At 37.7% G+C, this 19,011-nt stretch overlaps 1 protein-coding gene across 1 annotated transcript; it reads right to left on the minus strand.

The window, feature by feature from the left end:
• Window positions 1-13,843: 13,843 nt before the first annotated feature.
• On the minus strand, window positions 13,844-15,512 carry LOC107765837 (photosystem I reaction center subunit III, chloroplastic). Its single transcript, XM_016584537.2, has 2 exons — window positions 14,884-15,512; window positions 13,844-14,234 (listed from the first exon to the last, which is right to left on the minus strand). The coding sequence occupies exons 1-2, from the start codon at window positions 15,258-15,260 to the stop codon at window positions 13,925-13,927; spliced, it is 687 nt and encodes a 228-aa protein (XP_016440023.1). The 5' UTR covers window positions 15,261-15,512; the 3' UTR covers window positions 13,844-13,924.
• Between the last annotated feature and the right edge of the window lie 3,499 nt (window positions 15,513-19,011).

Below are 19,011 nucleotides of genomic sequence, written 5' to 3' on the forward strand. Positions count from 1 at the left end.
GCGAAATGGCAGATATTACTCACAGAATTCGACATCGTCTATGTGACGAGGACGGCCATGAAGGCCCAAGCATTGACTGATCACTTGGCCGAGAATCCTGTTGATGAAGAATACGAGCCCTTGAGAATGTATTTTCTTGATGAAGAAGTAATGCATATAAATGAGTTGGAAATGACCAAGGAACCAGGATGAAAGCTTTTTTTTCGATGGAGCCACAAATGCAAAGGGAGTTGGAATAGGAGTGGTACTTATTTTTGAAATATGACATCATTATCCTGTTACGGATCAGCTGCGGTTCTATTGTACCAACAACATGGCTGAGTATGAGGCATGCATTTTGGGTCTACGACTAGCTGCAGACATGGATGTCTAGGACGTCTTGGTCTTGGGAGACTCGAACCTCCTGGTGCATCAGATTCAGGGTGAATGGGAAATAAGGGATTTGAAGCTCATACCATATCGACAATGTTTGCATGATTTGAGCAAGCGATTTCGATCAGTGGAGTTCAGACACATCACAAGAGTTCATAATGAGATTGCCGATGCTTTGGCCACCTTAGCATCAATGTTGCACCACCCAAACAAAATTCATGTTGACCCGTTGCATATTCAGGTTCGTGATCAGCATGCTTATTGCAACATGTTAGAGGAAGAACTGGATGGCGAACCATGGTTGTATGATATCAAGGAATACCTCAGGATGGGGATATAGCCGGAACAAGCCACCGGAGATCAAAAGAGAGCCATTCGGCGACTGGCAAATGGATTTTTCCTCAATGGAGGAGTGTTGTACAAAAGAACACCAGATTTGGGATTGCTGAGATGTATAGATGCTAGTCAAGCCACGACAGTTATGACAGAGGTACATGTTGGAGTTTGTGGGCCACATATGAGCGGATATGTATTGGCGAAGAAAATTCTTCGAGCAGGGTACTATTGGCTCACTATGGAGTGTGATTGTATTAGTTTCGTGTGTAAATGCCATCAGTGTTAGATACATGGAGATCTGATTCATTCTCCGCGACAGAATTGCATACAATGTTAGCACCATGGCCATTTATTGCCTGGGGCATGGATGTCATTGGACCTATTGAGCCGGCAGCTACCAACGGTTATAGGTTCATTCTGGTGACCATCGATTATTTCACTAAGTCGGTTGAAGCTAAAACTTTCAAGTCGGTAACCAAGAAGGCGGTGGTGGATTTTGTTCATTCCCATATCATCTGTAGATTTAGGATCCCAAAAGTGATTATCACGGATAATGGTGCTAATCTTAACAGAAATTTGATGAAAGAGGTATGTCAACAGTTTAAGATTACACACCGCAATTTCACCCCATATCGTCCCAAGGCAAATGGAGCGGTTGAGGCAACCAACAAAAATATAAAGAAGATATTGAGGAAAATGGTTGAAGGGTCCAGACAATGGCATGAAAAGCTACCATTTACATTGTTGGGATATCGCATTACTGTTCGCACTTCAGTAGGTGCAACTCCTTATTCGTTGGTATACGGAACTGAAGCAGTGATACCAGTAGAAGTTGAAATCCTGTCCCTCCGGATTGTCGCTGAGGCTGGGATTGATGACGATGAATGAGTCAAATCCCGATTGGAGCAGTTGAGCTTGATTGATGAAAAGAGATTGGCAGCAGTATGACATGGCCAATTGTATCAAAGGAGAATGGAAAAAGCCTACAACAAGAAGGTGCACCCCAGAAAATTTGAAGTGGGGCAGTAGGTGTTGAAACGAATCCTGCCACATCAGGCCGAAGCAAAAGGCAAGTTCACCCCGAATTGGCAAGGGCCATTCATTGTAACCAGAGTGTTGTCCAATGGCGCTTTATGTTTAACAGATATCGAAGGGAAATGCGCCGATATGGCTATCAATTCTGACGCAGTTAAGAGATACTATGTATGATTTCTTTTAATTGTAATTGTTGTTTGTTTGCATTTGGCATGGGAGAATGAAATGACGGAGGCAATTTGTTCTTCCATCCAAACACTTCAACTTTTGCTTCCCCTTTTGAGCCTTATTTATTCTTTCATACCCCTCTTTTGGAATCAGTAATGAAAATGAAAGAAAAAGAGAAGAGAAAAATAATGATAATAAAGACAAAAGAAAAGTCACAAGAAAAACAAAGGAATTGGGAACTACGTTTGACCTGATTCCTAAAAAAGGATACGTAAGCGCCTCATGGCTCGGTCATAGTGTAACAAAAATAAAAATCCTCAAGCAAGAAACTGGGGCAGAAGGTGTGTTTGTAATTTTGGGAAGGAAGTTTGATTCCAAGAGTTGTAATGTTTTACTCATCAAAATTATTTTGAACCTTTTGATACCCTTTTTCTTTTAGCCATACACAAAAACCCATATTGATGTCCAAAAAAGACCTCCCGATTAGTATACAAGAAGTGCCAAGTCATGCAAACGGAAGTCGAGAATAAAACTCTGATCCCCGGCAGAGAAGAGGATCATAAGCTGAAAATGAATTGGTAGCCGATAGAATCCCCAGCATAGAGAGTCATATCGGTAACACTCCAATCCCTAGCTGGGAAAAATAAAATAAAATAAGAGAGTCTTATCGGTGAAAACATCCACAGGCACCATAAGGCGACGTAAGTTGAGAGAAATAAAACGAGAGAGTCTTATCGGTGAAAACCTTCATAAGCACCATAAGGCGACGGGAGTTGAGAGAAATGAGAGAGTCTTATTAGTGAAAACCCCTCGAAGGGCACTATGAGGCGACAAGACAAGATTGGTGGAAAGGATCCGCATTTGGCAAAGAGTTGAGTGCCTGTTTATCCCCAGCAAGATGAGGTCATCCGAAAGATTGATTGATACAAATAGACTGGGTTGATTAATCCGGAATGCACGACATGATCGTTGGGATCGGTTATATCATTCAGATAAGTTCTTTTCTTTCTTTTTCCCCAACATTTGTTAAGAAAGACTTCTTCTTTTTCTATCTTTTGAAATCATCACTTTTTCATTTCTCGGTTTAAAGTCTTTATCTCCCCAGCAGTTTGTTTTTGAAAAGGATTTTCAGAGCTTACTACTAGTTGCCAAGATGGTGCAAAAACACAATGTGGATAGGACGGGCCAAAGATAATGCAATGGAACGAGAAAGACGTTCGTTGCAAGACCAAATGATGGATTGGTCTAGGATTTCGGGGAGGGTATGGAGAAAAGTGGGAAGCAACAATTGGTGAATAAAGAATCGTCAAAAAACAAGAGCTTCCCTGGCAGATTATCGACCAAGTTCCAAGAGGGTCGGACAACACGGAGCAGGGAAAGAAGAGGGGGAAAACCATCCCCAGCAGGAATATGATCGCTAGCAGGAATATCATCCTCAACAAATAATCTCATCCCCAGCAAGCTTTGGTGATGTAATGGAACACAAAGCTGGGAAAGAAGAAAGAGAAAACCATCCCCAGCAGGAGTGGCACGACCATTCGCCACATTTTAAACTAACAATTTTTTTTCTTTGATTTGAAGCAGGGACAGGAAATGTTATAGATGATGAAAAGACATCATGATACAAGAAAGATTGTCAAACTGGGGCAGAAAATTTTCTTTCATTTTGAAAATTTTCTGGAAGTCTGATACCCACTTGGGGAAGAAGCAAGATAACACAAGTTTTGGGAAAAATGGTATCCCCAACAGTTTTCGGAAGAAGGCCAAACAAGTTTTAAAGGAAGCAATTTCGAAAGGAAGATAACACAAGTCTTAAGGGAAGTAGTTCCAGTGGAAGGAAAGCACCAACTTTAAAGGAAGTAGTTTTTGAAGGAGGAAAATAACATATTTTGAATAAAACACTGGTGTTATCCCCAGCAGTTTTCAGAGGAATGAAACACCAGTTTTGAGGGAAGCAGTTCTGAAAGAAGATAATTTCAAGTTAGAAGGAAAATGATCCAGGAGGCAGGAAGGAGCAACAACAATAAAACACATTTTTTAAGAAGTAGTTGAAGTCAGGAGCCCGCTTGGAAAATGAAGGTATTATGTTTTGGGAAGTAGTGAAGTCAAGAGCCCGCCTGGAGAATGGAGGTATTACATTTTGAGTTGTAGTTGAAGTCAGGAGCCCGCTTGGAGAATGGAGGTTGTTGTCATTTTAAGAAGAAGTTGAAGTCAGGAACCCGCCTGGAGAATGGAGGTGTTATATTTTTTAAGTCATAATTGAAGTCAGGAGCCCACCTAAAAAATGGAGGTGTTATATTTCTTGAGAAGGTTGAAGTCAGGAGCCCGCCTGGAGAATGGAGGTGTTACATTTTTAAGAAATTGTCGAAGTCAGGAGCCCGCCTGGAAAATGGAGGTATTATCTCTAAATTGTTTGTTGAAGTCAGGAGCCCGCCTGGAGAATGGAGGTATTATATTTTTAAGAAGTTGTTGAAGTCAGGAGCCCGCCTGGAGAATGGAGGTGTTATGTCTTTAAGAAACAGTCGAAGTCAGGAGCCCACCTGAAAAATGGAGGTGTTATATTTTTGAGTTGTAGTCGAAGATAGGAGCCCGCCTGGAGAATGGAGGTGCTATATTTTAAGAAGTAGTTGAAGTCAGGATCCCGCCTGGAGAATGGAGGTGTTATATTTTTAAGTCATTGTTGAAGTCAGGAGCCTGCCTGGAGAATGGAGGTGTTATATTTTTAAGTTGTGTTGGAAGTCAGGAGCCCGCCTGGAGAATGGAGATTGTTGTCATTTCAAGTTGAAGTTGAAGTCAGGAACCCGCTGGAGAATGTAGGTGCTATATTTTTAAGTAGTTGAAGTCAGGAGCCCGCCTGGAGAATGGAGGTATTATGTTTTGGGAAGTAGTGAAGTCAGGAGCCCGTATGGAGAATGGAGGTATTACATTCTGAGTTGTAGTTGAAGTCAGGAGCCCGCCTGTAGAACGGAGGTTGTTATATTTTAAGTTGAAGAAGTCAGGAGCCCGCCTGTAGAACGGAGGTTGTTATATTTTAAGTTGAAGAAGTCAGGAGCCCGCCTGTTAGAACGGAGGTTGTTATATTTGAAGTTGATGAAGTTAGGAGCCTGCCTGGAGAATGGAGGTGTTATATTTTTAAGTCATTGTTGAAGTCAGGAGCCTGCCTGGAGAATGGAGGTGTTATATTTTTAAGTTGTGTTGGAAGTCAGGAGCCCGCCTGAAGAATGGAGGTTGTTATCATTGCAAGTTGCAGACGAAGTCAAGAGCCCGCCGGGAGAATGGATGTATTATATTTTTAAGAAGTAGCTGAAGTCAGGAGCCCGCCTGTAGAATGGAGGTTGTCATATTTTAAGTTGAAGGGGTCAGGAGCCCTCCTGTAGAATGGAGGTGTTTACTTTAAAGTTGTTGTTGAAGTCAGGAGCCCGCCTGGAGAATAGAGGCTGATTTATTTGCAAGGTCGCTATTGGAGTCAGGAGCCCGCCTGTAGAACAAAGGAGTACACATTCAAGTTGAAGTCAGGAGCCCGCCTGCAAAACAGAGGAATACATTTCAAGATCAAGTCAGAAGTCAGTAATGCGGAGGGTTACAACAAAAATACCCTCAGCATGAATCCCATTTCAGAAATCAGAAAGAAGACTACAAGAGCAAGTCGAAGATAGATAAGATTCTGTAATCATTAGTTTATTCTAGTTTTTTGTTTTCTTTCTAGCAATGGTGTAATAAGGAGGTCGGAAAGCAGTAGTAACAGCATGCAACAACAGTAATAGCAATGTTGCAGTCCCATGGTAGTCTCAGCTACCAAAACTTCCCGAACTACATTAACCTGATTCCCTTTTAGCCAGGGATATGTAGGAAACCTGTGAAGCAAAGGTTCGGTTAAATCTTTTCAAAAATGCTTCACACGGAGTATTCCAACGGGCAAAAATCGCTCGTATCTGCTCACTTTATCTTTGCACGAAAACTCTTTGTGTTTTCGGACAAAGAGGGGCAGCTGTGAGCACGTGATTTTTTCTTCACGAAAACTACTCCAAAAGAAATCGAAAAATAAAACAAATTGCCTTTGGGTACAATTTTGAGAATTTTGCGTGACATTTTGGATAATTATTTTTGTCTGTGAATGTTTACCTTGTTTTAATTAATTGAAAAATATCAAAATACCTGTTGTGTGCATATTTAGGATTTAATTATGCATTTTTGAATTAATTAAATCATGTCCTATTTTAAAGAATGAAAATCACAAAAATATAAATTTTTGGTAGCATTGTCATTTTTATTGTTTAATTGTGTGATTTTATTTTAATCAATATTTGATCTTGTGTGTTAATTATTGTTAAGGGTTAATTAATATCTTTTTAAAATAATCTTGGTTTTACAATTTAATTTAGGAATTTTGGTTTTTAGGAATTAAAAGAAAATGAAAGGAAAAAAAAAGAGTGAAATTGGGCCAAATCAGAACTGGGCCAATTCCAATGCAAAATCAGGCCCAAATCATATCAAACGATCCAATCCAATAGGCCTGGTCTCTCAGACAGTCCAAACGACGCCGTTTCGGCGCCTTAGATCTAAGCCGTTGATTTGTTTCCATCAGACGGCTCAGTTCAACCCAGCATTATTTGAAACGACGCTGTTTTAGGCAAGTTGATCTGAGCCGTCCGTTCCCAATGATCTAACGGTCCAAGCCTTCCCCCATAACCCGGTCCATTTCAACCTAGGTCGACCCAGTCTCGATGCATGACCAAACATCACTGTTTCCTTTAAGTGAATTGATCTAGGCCGTTGATCGTGCTTGATCCAACGGCCAAGATTAAACCACCCCCTCCGTATATAACCCTAATCCCTTACCTCACGCCCCAAACCAAACCCCCCCACCCTATCGTCTCTCTCAAGCTCAGAGACGTACCAGACCCAAACCCTAGCCGCCATTGTTACACCTCCGCCTGAAACCCGGCAGCAAAAATGCCGCCGGTCACCAAATTAGCACCCCTAAGCCATCTGACCACCCTCGTTACAGATCCGCTAACCGTTTGCCTCGAATCAACCTCCAGCTTCTCGAATCTTCAATCGAAGATTCGAGCATAACCTAAACCTACCCCAACCAGTCCCAAACTCATACCGGACATCTCTCTGACTCTTTGGTCTGAATTGAGTTTCAAGCTTAAATTGTGATTTGAGTTTGATGAATCTTAATGTTGTTCTGATATGAATCTGATCTTGAATGTTGATATGAATCTGACCATGATGAACTGATTCCTAAGTGTTGTCAATTGGGAGTTAGTCTCATATGATTTGATTAGTCAATTGTTAGGATTTCTCACTTAAGATTGGTTATAGCTGCTATAGTTTGGTTAATTGATTAGGAGGATTGGATATAGCTGATGGGGTAGAATGGTAATTTCAGTAATTTTAGGGACTTTATGAGGGTATTTTGGGATTAAAAGGTTTGAAATTGGTTTAAGTTGAATGTTCTGACAGTAGGGTACTAAAGTACCATTAAACTAATGAATTGTTTAAATGCTAATGGGGAACAAAACATAATGGTGGGGGGAAGATTGAAAGGAAATAGATTAAGAAATAGGTGCCCATACCTATTTGAATTTAAATAAAGGGAAGGACAAGGGATAATGGGAAAAACATACTCTAGTGGGGAACAAGTGAATTAAACAGAGAACAAAACATATAGTAGTGGGGAGAAATACTTTCCTAATTAGCTAAGTGCTCCTTAGAGCTGGAAAGAGGCTGAGGTTTGGTTATATATAGGTTCATTCAAAACAGAAAAAGGGCTGGTTTTTTTGGAGAAGAAAAATCAGTTATCTTTCAGTTTTTTTTAGAGAGTCTAGGCTGGATTTTGACATCAGAAATTCAGAGTTTAAGAGTGAAATACAAGCTGAGTTTTTACCCTAAAGAGTTCAATAGGTTGAGAGCTAAATACTGAAAAGTGAGGTCTTCTTTACTACTGAAAATCAGAATCAGTTTGTTACTGTTTAATTGAGGTTCTGAGTGTCTTTATTTGAAAATTTGAAGAACAGAAATCAGAAAATCTACTCTCCTGTCTCATTTCTGAATACATTTTGTTCCTGTCTGTGAATTGCTTGGTATTTTCTAGTTTCACTCCTGGGTTTTGGACTGCTTGTGCTGGGTGTATTTCTGCTGGTTGTTGCTCTGTTCTTTGCTGTGGTGTTGCTGTATTGTATACTACTGCTGCTGCTGACCTGCCTTTCATCTTCTTCTTCTTCTGCTATTCTCGATTCCAGGTACACTACTTTGAATCATCTTGGTGTATGCTCATTGAAGCTGAAATGAAATGGCCATAGGATTTATTGTTCAAACTATAGAATGCTTGTATTCTATTTGATATTAGTTATGTGTTTCCTGTTGCATGAATAATAGACGACTGTATAATTAGGACTATTTATAAGTTGTTTGGGTTGTTTGATTCCGGGACTGTTTGGACTTTGGAATGTGATTATGTAATAGTCATATAGGTTTAGTTTTGTTTTTGTAGTATAATTGTTGAAATTAGAAGCAAGCTGCAAGCTGAAACAGGAAAGTGTTTTTGGGAATTCATGAATTTCACTTGTACTAATAAAATTGAGCTGAAATCAGTAAGTATGGGTTTAGATGTGGTTATTGATTAAGAGTGCATTCGTTATTCATATTTTGTTAAGAATCAAACTTGTATCTATGGATTCTTATAAAATTCTCTTTTATATATTTTATAATGCGTATATCTATGTAAGTTTTAGACAATGTTGTCATTGGTGAGTGTTGTAGTTTAGACAAGTAATATATTTTAGTTGTAATAATAATGTTATGGTACATGTTTTCAATCTGTTATTAATAGGCCATTGTCAATAGTTAAAACGAGATTGGAAATTAATGGTAATGTGTTATTAAGCTAATAATTGTAATTATTGTTAATTAGTTAACCGATCAGGAAAGTTGTGCTTGGACTTGGAGATGAAAGCCGGCTGTCCCACGGGTAGGCCTCGGAGGCCCGATGTGGATTAATTATAAGTTTCTTTCTTAAATGGGGAAGTGGCTCTTAAAACAAATTAATTAGGACTTATTTTTTTTACTTTAGAGACAAAAAAAATATCAAAATTATAGTTGCTTTAGGCTTACCCTTTTAAAAATAAGTGAGGCGTGCCTCGCCGAATAAATTACAAATTGCGGGGCCCTCACAAATGTATGTATTAATTACTTAGAACTCGGGATCGGCCGCTTAACGAACTTCATGGCCATTTCCCAAAATAACCCCGCATTAGTCTCTTTAGGCGCGTACTTTAAATAACATTACCTTTTTAAACCCGGGTGCACATTTATGTGACCCAAATCCAAATCTCAACGAAGTCGAAATGTGTCGCTAATCACGGGTACATTGATTGTGACATGGTTCGAGATACATTTCCACAACGTTGCAAATTCCTTTTTAAAAAATAATGAATGAGACGAGCCTCGACAAACGAAATACACGAGCTGCGGGGCCCTCTATACATGTTGGTAAAATTACTTAGACTTCGGGATGGGCCATTTAGCAAAGTTGCACGGCCTTACCTAAAATAATGATACGCTAGTCGCTTTAGGCGCGCCTTTAATAATTTACTTTCTTAAACTCGGGTGCACATTTATGTGACTCAAATCCAAATCTCAACAGAGCTGAAATGTGTCAATAACCACGGGTGCATTGATGTGACGCGGTTTGAGATGTATTTTCACGACGTTGCAATTCTCGTTAAAAATAACAATAATAAAAGCGGTAAACAGTAAAAAAAATTGCCCATAGGTTCAACATGTATTAAAATCAGATAAACAAGCCAAATATAATAGTTGAGCGACCGTACTAGAACTACGGAACTCGGGAATGCCTAACACCTTCTCTCAGGTTAACAGAATTCCTTATCCGGATTTCTAGTTCGCGGACTGTAGTACAGAGTCAATCTTTTTCTCGATTTGGGATTCAACCGGTGACTTGTGACACCATAAATCTCCCAAGTGGCGACTCTGAATTAAATAATAAATCTCGTTTCGATTGTCCTTTAATTGGAAAAACTCCCCCTACGCCTTTTCTTGGTGCCAGGTGAAAAAGGAGGTGTGACAACAGCGAAGCGAAGCAAAGTCATGGATCACTTCGCGAAATGGAAGAATTTCAAAAGCTGAATCCGCGTCAAAGCCGCACAACGCGCGAAGGCAGACTCGGATTCCAGCTTCTCCCAGCCGAAGTTGGATTGGAAAATTCCGCCTTTTAGCAACCCTAAGTGATATAAATACATCAAAGAATGATTTTGTAAGGGCTACACAACATCTTTGAAGGCAAGAACAAGCAAGGAGCAAGACGGAAGATTCGAAAACGAGTTTTTATCTTTCTTCTTCTCTTTTTCTATTATTGGTGATGAATTCTTATATTGTAGTTGTGAAAACAATTATGAGTAACTAAAATCTTTATTCTAGGGTTTGATGGAACCTTTTAAAGGATCAATTTTTATTGTGTTTAATATAAATTTGCCGTTGAATTTTCTCTGCTTGTTCAACTACGTGATTATTGTGGTTGATTGTAGGAGCTCTCAATCGACAATGCCTATTTAGTGTGTATTACTCGAAAGAGAGTGCATATTTAGGTAGTTGTTGAATAACATCACTCCTAACGTATATGAGGGATCAATACAGAGGGTTTAAAGGTGGGATTAAGAATAACGAAACCTTGGTGCGATCTTAGTGAGCGGTAAACTAGTGTTAGCCAGCGTAGTTCGGAAGAATACGTCTAGTAAATTGTTGTAATTGCTCGGCAGAGAATTAATACACCTAAAGTGCTCACGATCGGTAAAGAGTATTTAGGCAAATCTATAGGAGACGTAATAGGGAGGATTCCGATAAGTGCAAAAATCGTAACCCTAGATCTTTCCAATCTTATCTACAACATTTGCTTTGTTAGTAATAAGATTACAACTTTTAATTACCTTATTTTTAGTTAGTAAACACTCAACTCATTATTCAATATTTCTGAAAGTTGATTACTTAAATTCTTGTGAAACTAGCAGTTGTCATTAGTAGGGTAATTCCCTGTGGGATTCGACTTCGGACTTGTAAACCAGATTATATTTACAACGATCGTTTAGTCCTTTTTATAAGGCATAGTTGGGCGTGATCAATTGGCTTGAGAGATTAATTTGTTAAATGATGAAAATTAATTTGGGATTTACCTTTAGTGAAAGAATTATTTATTTATTTATTTATTTTCTGTTATTGAGTTTTTAGTTATATTTATGTAATTCATGCTTAATTATAATTTCAGTATTTTATTGTTAGCCCATAATAAGTGTCAAAGTCGACCCCTCGTCACTGCTTCTTCGAGGTTAGACTAGATACTTACTGGGTACATATTGTTTATGTACTCACGCTATACTTCTACACTAAATGTGCAGGATCAGAGGCAGGTGCATCTGGATATCAGTCCGGTGCGCATCCTTGATTTCGCGAGACTTTGTGGTGAGCTACATTCTGAGCCTGTTCTGCAGCAGATGAAATCTTCTTTTTTCTTATATTTTTGTCTATTTCACTTCAGACAGTAGTGTAGTATTCTTTTTGTATAGTCTGCTAGTATTTCATACATTTGTGATACCATGTCTTGAAAATTATGTAGTAGACATATGATGACTTTTGGATTATTTTACTTATCTCATTTGATCTTAAAAATTGTTATCTCTCATCTTATAAAATTTTTACTTCCTATTTATGCACTAATTAAAAATCAGCTATTTTAAAAATATTAAAATAAACAATCATGTGGTTAGTTCACTATTGGCTTGCCTAATGGTAGTGTTGGGCGCTATCACGGCCTATGGGAGAAATTGGATTGTGACAACTTTAAGGTTGTGGGTGGAGAAAAGTAACGGCGTGTGTATGGTTTAGGATCTCAATCTTTGACTTTGTATCCAGACTCCAACTCTATCACTTCACGCACTTTACATCTGATACCGGATGCTGCTAAAGAACGCATTAAAGTTCTTGAGGAGGAGGTGTTGTGTAAGAGAGAAACTCAAGAGAGGATTCTTCAACAACGTTCAGAAGAGGAGGTGCAGCAACGCATCGAGCAAGAGGTGCAGCAACGCGTCGAGCAGGAGGTTGTACTTTTGAGGCAACAAAGTGACGATCGATTTCGTTCTATAGAGGAGCAATGTAAGAGCATGAAGAGCGAGATGACGTATCATCCCGCCCATCTGTGGGTCCTACTTAGTTGATGCTTAACTGTTGAATATTATAAAACTTATGTCAATTGTTTAAGTGTAATGTTGCTAACTTTTGTTAGCTGAATAGGTGAAGTTTGGGGTAAATTTCACAGATGGTCATATAACTATGACATTTTTTCACTAAAGTCATATAACTTTTTTTTCTCACACAAAAATCATAAAACTTTTACTACTTTACTCAAAAAGTCATAGTTAACCAACAAAGACAATTCTCCAGTAATTTTTTTTGTATTTTACCATTTTTTTTATTTTTTAAATTCAATCTAATAAATAAAAATCATAAGATTTAGAAGTATATTTACTACTAGGTTTAGAAGTATATTTCGTTATTCATAAAATTTAATTCGTAAATACTTCAGTAAGAACTTCACTGATAATTTATATTTTTAGCTAGAAAATTTGATTCAATAAAAGTCTTTCTATCATATCTTTTAAATATAAATTTTATATTAGAAAAAATTATAAATTTAATCAGTTTCATAACATTTAGGCTTTTGAAGTCACTTAACATCTTCCTTCATTGAGTTAAATAAATAAAATTAATAATGATAAATTTTAGAAATTTATACTTTTTACTTTTACGTACTTCTATTTATGAGTCTCATACAATTTTTAATGTAATAAATATAAGATTTATAAATTTTTTTACTTATTCGGACGAGGTACACACGCAAAGCATGCTAAATAGCGTTCACCTTTTTTTACCATTTATAAAAGGATTACATACTAGACAAGGTTATAATTTAATTATATTTATAATACTTAGGATATAAAATCAACTAAAATTTTGATTATTAAATTTTTCCTTAATTATTTGAATTATATTAGAAGTCCTAATATACTCTGTGGCGAAACTAATATTCTCTTCTTTTGTCCTTTTATTATGTTGAGCTGAGTGTCTTTTCGAAACAGCATCTCTACTCTTTTTATAATTAAATATCTAACTGTGAACCCAGTTATTATTGCATATAAATTTGAAATTACGGTAGGAACTCATAAGAATCAAATCCCGGATCCGCTTCTGAATAGAGTGTATGCCTTTGATATAGGAGGTAAAATTTTCTATTTTAATTGAGTCATAATTTATTAGATTGAATTTAAAAAATAAAAAAATGGTAAAATACAAAAAAATTACCGAAGAACTGTCTTTGCCGGTTAACTATGACTTTTTGAGTAAAGTAGTGAAAGTTTTATGACTTTTGTATGAGAAAACAAAGTTATATGACTTTAGTGACAAAGTGTCATAGTTATATGACCATTTGTGAAATTTACCCCTGAAGTTTGCATATTTAACTTCAAACTTTTGAATAATATATTTAACATTATGTTTGTTATATTTTGATTGCCATTTTTAATTATTTTATGCTTTTAGATAATTAAATATAATTATAATTTATTAAATTTGAAAGTTTAAAAGCTAAATTTGTGATAGATTTAGTTAGTCACAAATATTTTACTAACCATTAAATTAGTCACAAAATTTGTGATGGAATGCAATTCCGTCGATAAACGATTTACGACCAAAGATTATGAGGCATTTGTGATTCCGTCACAAACAATGAATTGCGACAGAATTGTCCGTCACATATTTGACTTTTTTTTTCGTATTGTCATGAGCTTGAATCGTGATAAAATCGTCTAAACACACATTTTTACAAACGTTAATGAAGATCCACAAGATCAACACATAATTAATATAGGGAATTCACATTCTTTCATTAAATATAAACAAGTGAGAGTACAATACTCCAACAAGAGAAAAATGAATGAAATCAGAAATTAGGGTCAGTGAGCTCTCCATTCAACAACTCTCTATAAGCAGCAACAGGCCAGCTGAAGCCTCTCCAGATGAGCTTATTAGCCAAAGGAACATCAATGATGATTTCCTTCATAGTTGGTTTCTTGTCATCTCTTACAGCAATCAAGTAACTCCTTCCAACCCACCCAATCCAACCAGCAATGTACAAGAAGAGAATCCCTGGTGTGATAAACTCTCCCCAGTGCCTTTGGTCTCCACTCACTATCAAATGTGGCAATCCATCTGATCCACACAACAGTCCTTGTTTCCCATAGTTGTCAAATCTGCAAACCCAATTTATCATTCATTATTATGTATGGAAAAAGTATACAAAGGGCTGCCCGTGCACTGAGCTCCCGATATATGCGGAGTCATGGAAGGACCGAGAACTCTACATTTCTGCAAGAGACTGTCTCCACGGCTCAAATCCGTGACCTCCTAATCACATGGCAACAACTTTACTAGTTATGTCAAGGTTCCCTTGGTAAGGAAAAAATACATAATTAGGAAAATTCCATGATATTCCTAGAATGTAACCAGTGGCCGACCCAGGATTTTTTGCACGCGGGTTCAATTTTAGAAGTACATAACTTTAATCGTCAAATAGTAGTTGTCAAGTGGGTTCAAATAAAATATTATAAAATATTTACGCAACTTTAATCATAATTTATACATATACACAGTATTATCTTTTGATGAAGCGGGTTCAATTGAACCTGTTTGCCACCACGTGCGTCCGCCACCGAATGTAACAGCCTACCCCACCACTAGTAATATTATCCATTTTGGGCCAAGGCTGACACATCTTTAAAACACGTCACTACGGCCTAAGACTTGTTTACTTATATACTCAGCAATTTCTTTCGTATTTTGTCGACGTAAGAATCACCTAACAACGAAAAACTTGAAGAATGAGGGAAATTGAAGACAAACCTGCGCTTGGTTTTCTCAACAGTAGCCTTAATAGCCAGGGCAGGAGCACTATCAGGCTCATAAAGTTTGAGAGAACTCTCAAGTTTCTTGATCTGTTGCTTCTCACGCTTAGCAAACTGCTTTGATTCCTTGCATGGAGTGAGCCCCGAGATGTCAGCAGAAGCTGGAAGCACTGGTGCTGACAATAGAATAGAAGACAAAGCAAGTGCAGCAGAAAAAGCCTTTAATGAAGAAGAAGTATCCTCTGTTGAATTAGATGAAGGGGTTTGGTTTGAAGAGCAAACAATGGTTGAAGTTCTTGGTTTTGTGCTAAATTGAGAGCTAAACCTAGGTGTTGTTATGGATTTTGAAAGGTTTGTAGGAATAGTGAGAGACATGGTGTTTTTTTCTACTTTTTTTAAGGTATTATTTTCAAGAAAATTGGTAGAATTAAGAAGGAGAGTTTGGAGATGGAGTGTGGAGAGTGAAGGGATGGTTTTTAGAAAAAGGAATATTAGTGATGAAGGAAGAGGATAAGGTAGGGAAATGGAGTAGAAGAGAGCTTACGTGGAGGGGTTTGATTGGATAATTGAGTAAGATTTTGTGAGCTTTGGAGATTTTCTGAAATTTTTATCTGTGAGATTATATGTGAAGAGCAAGAACCAGGGATCACAGATATAGATACGCCTCCTATGGTGTGGCCTCCACGTGTCTTGAGGTTTTGGAATTTATTTTGCAAGGGTAAACTCGGAACTTAATTTTCGTGAAAACTGCTGTACTATAAATTAAATTTGTCACGATCCGGATTTTCAACCCTTGGGAGTCCTTATGACGTCTACTAGTGAAAGTTAGGCAAGTCAACCAACTGAACTATATACTGTGTTTCTATTTTTAATCCGATAACAGTTTAGAGCCAACAATTAGATAACAACAGAATTGAATAAGCGGAAGGTTGCATTGCAAAGTTTTAATAATACTGCTAATACCAATCCATAACAAATCTACTCAAGACTGGTGTCACAACTTCACACTCTGTCTAGGAGTACTACAAATAAAGGTCTGAAAGAAATAAATACAACATTGTCTCTGGAAATACATGAAAGAAACAGGAATAGTAGATAAAAGGAGACGCCAAGGCCTGCGGACACCTGCAGGACTACCTCGGGCCGCCTGATGAACAAGAAACAACAATCTCACTGCGGTCCGAAGTCTACAACACTGGAATCTGCACAAAAGAGTGCAGAGTGTAGTATCAGCACAACCGACCCCATGTGTTGGTAAGTGCCTAGCCTAACCTCGGCGAAGTAGTGACGAGGCTAGGACCAGACTACCAAATAAACCTGTGCAATTAAATCATATACAACGGAAATAGAAGCAGATAATTACAATTAAAATTGGGCGGGGAAAACATGTTGCGGGGTGTAACAGGTAACAACAGAACGACAGTAGAGAAACATAAGGAATGTCATAAATCAGTTACCAGCAAAAATAAAGAAATAGAAGAAACAGGCACACACGTAATACCGTTGCAGGCGCGCAACCCGATCCCATCTCATATATTACCATTGCATGCGTGCAACCCGCTCCCATTTCACATATTACTGTTACAGGCGTGCAACCTGCTCCCATTTTACATATTACCGTTGCAGGTGTGCAACCCGCTCCTATTTCACATATTACCGTTACAGGCGTGCAACCCGCTCCCATTTCTTTTGTCAACACCAATCAAAAAAAAGGGTCCCGGCAAGGGATCAATAATATCAAACAAACATCCCGGCAAGAGAACAATAATATGACAATAACATCTCAGCAAGGGAACAATAATGATAATAATATCCCGATAAGGGAACAATAATGATAATAACATCCCGACAAGGGAACAATAATGATAATAAAATGTGAAGCGCAGTAAACCACAACGGAGTCATAACAATTACAATACAAGACTCACGGGCATGCTTAACACCGACGTATAGATACTCATCACCATGCCTATACGCCGTACTCCACAATTAACACGTAGCAAGTAAGACACGACTCCTAATACCTCAAGTTAAGGTTAGACCAAACACTTACCTCGATGCCACGAACACAATTCAAGTCTCAATTATCGCTTTACCTCTTGATTCCACCACCAATTCGCTCGTATCTAGCCATAAGTTACTTAATTACATCAATAAACGCTAAATGAATCAATTCTAATGCATGAAAATGAGTTTTCTAAAGTTTTACCCAAAAGTCAAAAATCGCCCCCGGGCCCACATGGTCAAAACCTGAGGTTCGAACTAAAACCCGATTACTCATTCCCCCACGAATCCAAATATATAATTTGTTTTGAAATCGGACATCAAATCGAAGTCCAAATCCCCAATTTTTGAAAAACCTATGTTCTACCCAAAACACCCAATTTCCTCATGAAAATCATTGATTTTGAGTTTAAATCATATGAAAAGATATCAATGATTGAAGAAAACGAGGTAAAATTCACTTACAATCGATTTGGAAGAAGAGTTGTCTTTGAAAAATCGCCCAAGAGTGTTTTGGTTTTGAAAGAGTGTGAAAAATGAAAGATTTTCGGCTAAGTTATAAAATTGCAAGTCGCAGATGTCATAATTTCGACCAGGGTTCGCAATTGCGAACCCAGACTTCTGCTAAGCTCGCATTTGCAAAGTGACTCTCACATTTGCGAGGTCGGAATTGCGAACATACAATCGCATTTGTGATAACAGGCCTAAATGGGGAGTATCGCATTTGCGAAGGAAAAATCTCGCATTTACGAGGAAGGGCTGGCCTCGGCTGTTTCGTATTTTCGACTTAGCCTTCGCATTTGCGAAGCCTGCAGGCCTGCAATGAAACAGCTGAAGCCTGCAATTTCTCAAGTCCAAATCCACCCCGTGGCCTATCCAAAACTCACCCGAGCCCTCGGGGCTCCAAACCAAATATGTACACCAATCTAAAAATATCATACGGACTCGCTCGTGCATTCAAATCACTAAAATAACATCAACAACTATGAATTTAACATCAAAATCATGAAATTTCGTAAGAACTTCAAATTTTCCAATTTCCTCAAATAAGGTCCGATTCATATCATTTCAAGTCTGTTTCTTACCAAATTTCACAGACTCGACTTAAATCACATATAAGACCTGTACCGGGTTCCGAAACCATAATACGGGCCCGATACCATCAAATTTTAAACACATTTCATTTCCAAAACTCATAAATAATTCCAGAAAATAATTTTCTTAAAAATTCATTTCTCGGGCCTGGGACCTCGGAATTCGATTCCGGGCATACGCCCAAGTCCCACATTTTCCTACGGACCCTCCGAGACCGTCAAATCATGGGTCCGGGTTTGCTTACCCAAAATGTTGACCGAAGTTTCGGTCAACTTAAATTCATTTTAAAGTCAAAATTCATTATTTTTCACAGATTTTCACATAACGGCTTTCCGGCTACGCGTCCGGATTGCGCACGCAAATTGAGGTGATGCTGAAAGAGGTTTTTAAGGCCTTGGAACACAGAATTTACTTTTAAATAAATTGAACAAATTGTATTTTTCTAGTCTTCCTATAATGGTATTCAGTTGTGATATTATTTTTATTTCACGTAACAAAACGTAGGTAACATTAAAAGCTTGTGCTGGGAAAAAACTAGGGGTGTCAATGGATATTCGAAAACCTTCTAAATCGACCGAACCGTACCGCACCGAACCGATTTTTATGTTTCTTTTTAAGAAACCGTAGGTTTTTATATAAATCTGTAACCGCACCGATAATTAGGGTAGGTTTTTTATTTTATAAAAATAAACCGAAAAAATACCGAACCGTACCAAATAAATTTTACATGTAGAAAATATATTTATTTAGTAAGTTTAAAAGTAATAATGCATTAAATTTTCTTTGGGCCTTGGAATTATGAAAACTATTACAAGCCAACAAGTAATTAAACTCAAAATACTAATTCTTAAAACCAATTATGCTACTTCTACTTAAACTAAGTTATTTCAAGTATCTTTATTACCAAGACACAAAGTATTCTAGCGATTATGAGTAGCAAACTACAATGTATTGAATATGTTTCCATTCATATAATTTGGATTTATTTTTTTGAATATTTAATCTTCTATAGATTTTATTCTTGAGT

Source organism: Nicotiana tabacum, chromosome 3, assembly GCF_000715075.1.
Source record: "Nicotiana tabacum cultivar K326 chromosome 3, ASM71507v2, whole genome shotgun sequence".
Taxonomy (NCBI): domain Eukaryota; kingdom Viridiplantae; phylum Streptophyta; class Magnoliopsida; order Solanales; family Solanaceae; genus Nicotiana; species Nicotiana tabacum.

What these genes read in the sequence shown, in the direction of transcription:
- LOC107765837 (XM_016584537.2), bottom strand. Translation starts at nt 15,260, where the DNA reads ATGTCTCTCACTATTCCTACAAACCTTTCAAAATCCATAACAACACCT. An exon ending in GTTGAGAAAACCAAGCGCAG is followed by an intron (nt 14,235 to 14,883) that starts GTTTGTCTTCAA and finishes TTGGGTTTGCAG; the next exon opens with ATTTGACAACTATGGGAAAC.